The sequence below is a fragment of the Egretta garzetta genome, unplaced genomic scaffold (assembly GCF_000687185.1).
Source record: "Egretta garzetta isolate BGI_Z169 unplaced genomic scaffold, ASM68718v1 scaffold12, whole genome shotgun sequence".
In the NCBI taxonomy this organism is placed as follows: domain Eukaryota; kingdom Metazoa; phylum Chordata; class Aves; order Pelecaniformes; family Ardeidae; genus Egretta; species Egretta garzetta.
This window is the reverse complement of record NW_009258795.1, coordinates 1,481,367-1,483,595: the sequence shown is the minus strand read 5'-3', so window position 1 is coordinate 1,483,595 and position 2,229 is coordinate 1,481,367. Positions and strand designations below refer to the sequence as shown.

Here is a 2,229-nt window from a genome sequence, read left to right as displayed (position 1 = left end):
CTTCCGATACTACTGCGTGCAAAGACCTGTGCTCTGTTACCGTGCCAGAGAGTACAATAGCACTGTTATCTTTGGTTCTACAGCAAGCTCATGAAGCCTTCAAGGTAGCCCAGTCTCTGGAGCCTTCCTACTTACTGTGTTGGATTGGGCAGGTAAGATGATGAAAAATCATAATACTGTGCACCAAAGCCAGTTGTTAGTCAAAGAGAGGGTTTGGACTCCATCCTAATAATTGGCGCTTAAGCATGTTCCTGAAAATGAAATGTTTTAAGTAAGGGGAGCTTCTACTTCCCCTGAGGGTGGACAGGACCCTTTGTTTCCAGAGTGGCGATGTGATGGAAGCTACATTCATCAGATATCTTTATATAATGTTTTTCTGGCTGATGTTGCGAGTTCTGTAAGAAACTAGCTATTAAAAAAACAATCACTGTTTGTGCTCTGAGGCTTTTTATTGAGCACTGTCTTCATGAGGTGGTAGTTATTTCACCTTCAGCCATACCTCTAGGTCATTCACTGTTTAACTGTCTTCTCGGCAACACCGCTGTTAGAAAGAGTAAGTCTATAACGTACCTCGGATAAAAGCAGTTTTTACTTCTTGGGAGGTCCCTTCCTCCCCCTACTGCTGAGGGTTGGATATGCTTCCACTGGTATCTAGGCCATCCCTGAACAGCAGAAATACTTGTGACTCATACTTTTATGATCGCTATAGCTGCACTTCATAATCCCATGCTGCTGACCTGCTAATAATACCTAATTGAAACTGGATTCAAGGGAAGAACTAGCACCATCACAGTTCGAAATTCAGCTCCTGTCAGATGTTGTTCTAAGTTGTCCTAACACGCACAAAGTCTTTGTCCTGAAGAATGTGAAGTAGCAGCAGAAGACTTAAGTTTCAAGTGCTGATACAGTGGAAGCTACTTGTACTCCCTCTGATTGTGTTCATTTTATACCTAAACCCAACGTTTCTTGGAGAGTATGAGGAAAAGAAAGTGTCTTCATGTTAAATGCTTGAGATGTGCCTGGCATAACGTGTGCTGCATTTCTTGTCAATGTCATAGTTTTTGAAGTACCTAACCACAGCAACTCTTGCTTCCCTGCAGGCTCTTATTGCAGAGAAGATAGGCAGCTACGATACTATGGATCTCTTCAGGCACACCACTGAACTCGGTATGCATGTAAGTGTTTTATTGTCCTGAAGTTCCTGCACATCTAATCTCTCTACTTAGGTGATGTAATTTTTTAAAAAATAGGCATGTCTTGAATGATGAGACAGTTAGGGTCACGTTACAGGTGAGGTTGTCTGATTTCTGTGGTGTTGTTCCTGGCCCTTGCTGGAACTGAATAGCCGGCAGTTATTTTAGTAAATGCTTTAGTCCCAGTGGTCCAAGAAATCAGCTCCGTAAGTCACGAAAAAACATCCTTGATGTTCCATAGAGTTGGCAGCGACCAATGGCATAAATTATAACTACTCTGGGAGAGAGCAATGATATTGCCAGTACCCTGAGTTCTAAGAAGTAGAGGACTTTACATTCTCTTACAGCTTTTTTCGTCTGTCATCCCCCCATCAATGTAGGAGTTCTCTTTGCCCAAAGGACAAGTTAAAACTCTGTTGGAGTAATTCAGTTTGGTGTTTTCTTCTCCTGCTTAACACTGATGCAGATTTTTAGCCATGACTCTGCCTTAAACCACAGAATTGTTATTATAATCTTTAATTATTTCACTGTTGCTTGAGCAGTTTTAATGACTCCTATTTGGGGGTTTTTGTTTGTTTTTTGAGACTGAGGGAGCAAAAGGCTATGCCCACTGGGTGTGTTCAACGCTACAGGATAAAAGCAACAGAAACACTGAACTATATCTGTACAACATTGTTCAAATGAATGCTATTCCAGCAGCCCAGGTGGTCCTGAGCAAATATACAGGTGGGTAACTTAAATACCTCACTAACCTGTCCACTGATTTTTATTATCACACAGAGATGAAATAGATGTGCATTCTGTCTTCCTACTCACTCCGGCAGATTTTGTTTCAAAGACGGTTCAAAGTAAGGACTAGAGCCTTGTCATGCTTGTCATCAGGCGTTTGCTATCAGACTTCCTTTGGCTGTGTCTGTATGCATAGGTGCAGGTAGAGGCTGGCTCCTCTGCCCCTGTGCTGTGATGTTTGGCAGAAGCCTGCTCCTGGGTGCTGTGCAACTCCATAACCTCGCCGTTTGACTGCGCTAACCTTCAG

At 42.7% G+C, this 2,229-nt stretch overlaps 1 protein-coding gene across 1 annotated transcript in view; it reads left to right on the top strand.

Moving 5' to 3' along the window:
* TTC37 (tetratricopeptide repeat domain 37) overlaps positions 1-2,229 on the top strand; it is a 48,925-nt gene that overhangs the window by 24,866 nt on the left and 21,830 nt on the right. The window contains exons 25-27 of the mRNA XM_035889317.1: positions 84-152; positions 1,101-1,175; positions 1,778-1,919. Of these exons, the coding sequence (XP_035745210.1) occupies positions 84-152; positions 1,101-1,175; positions 1,778-1,919 (286 nt within the window). The remainder of the gene's footprint in view (positions 1-83; positions 153-1,100; positions 1,176-1,777; positions 1,920-2,229) is intronic.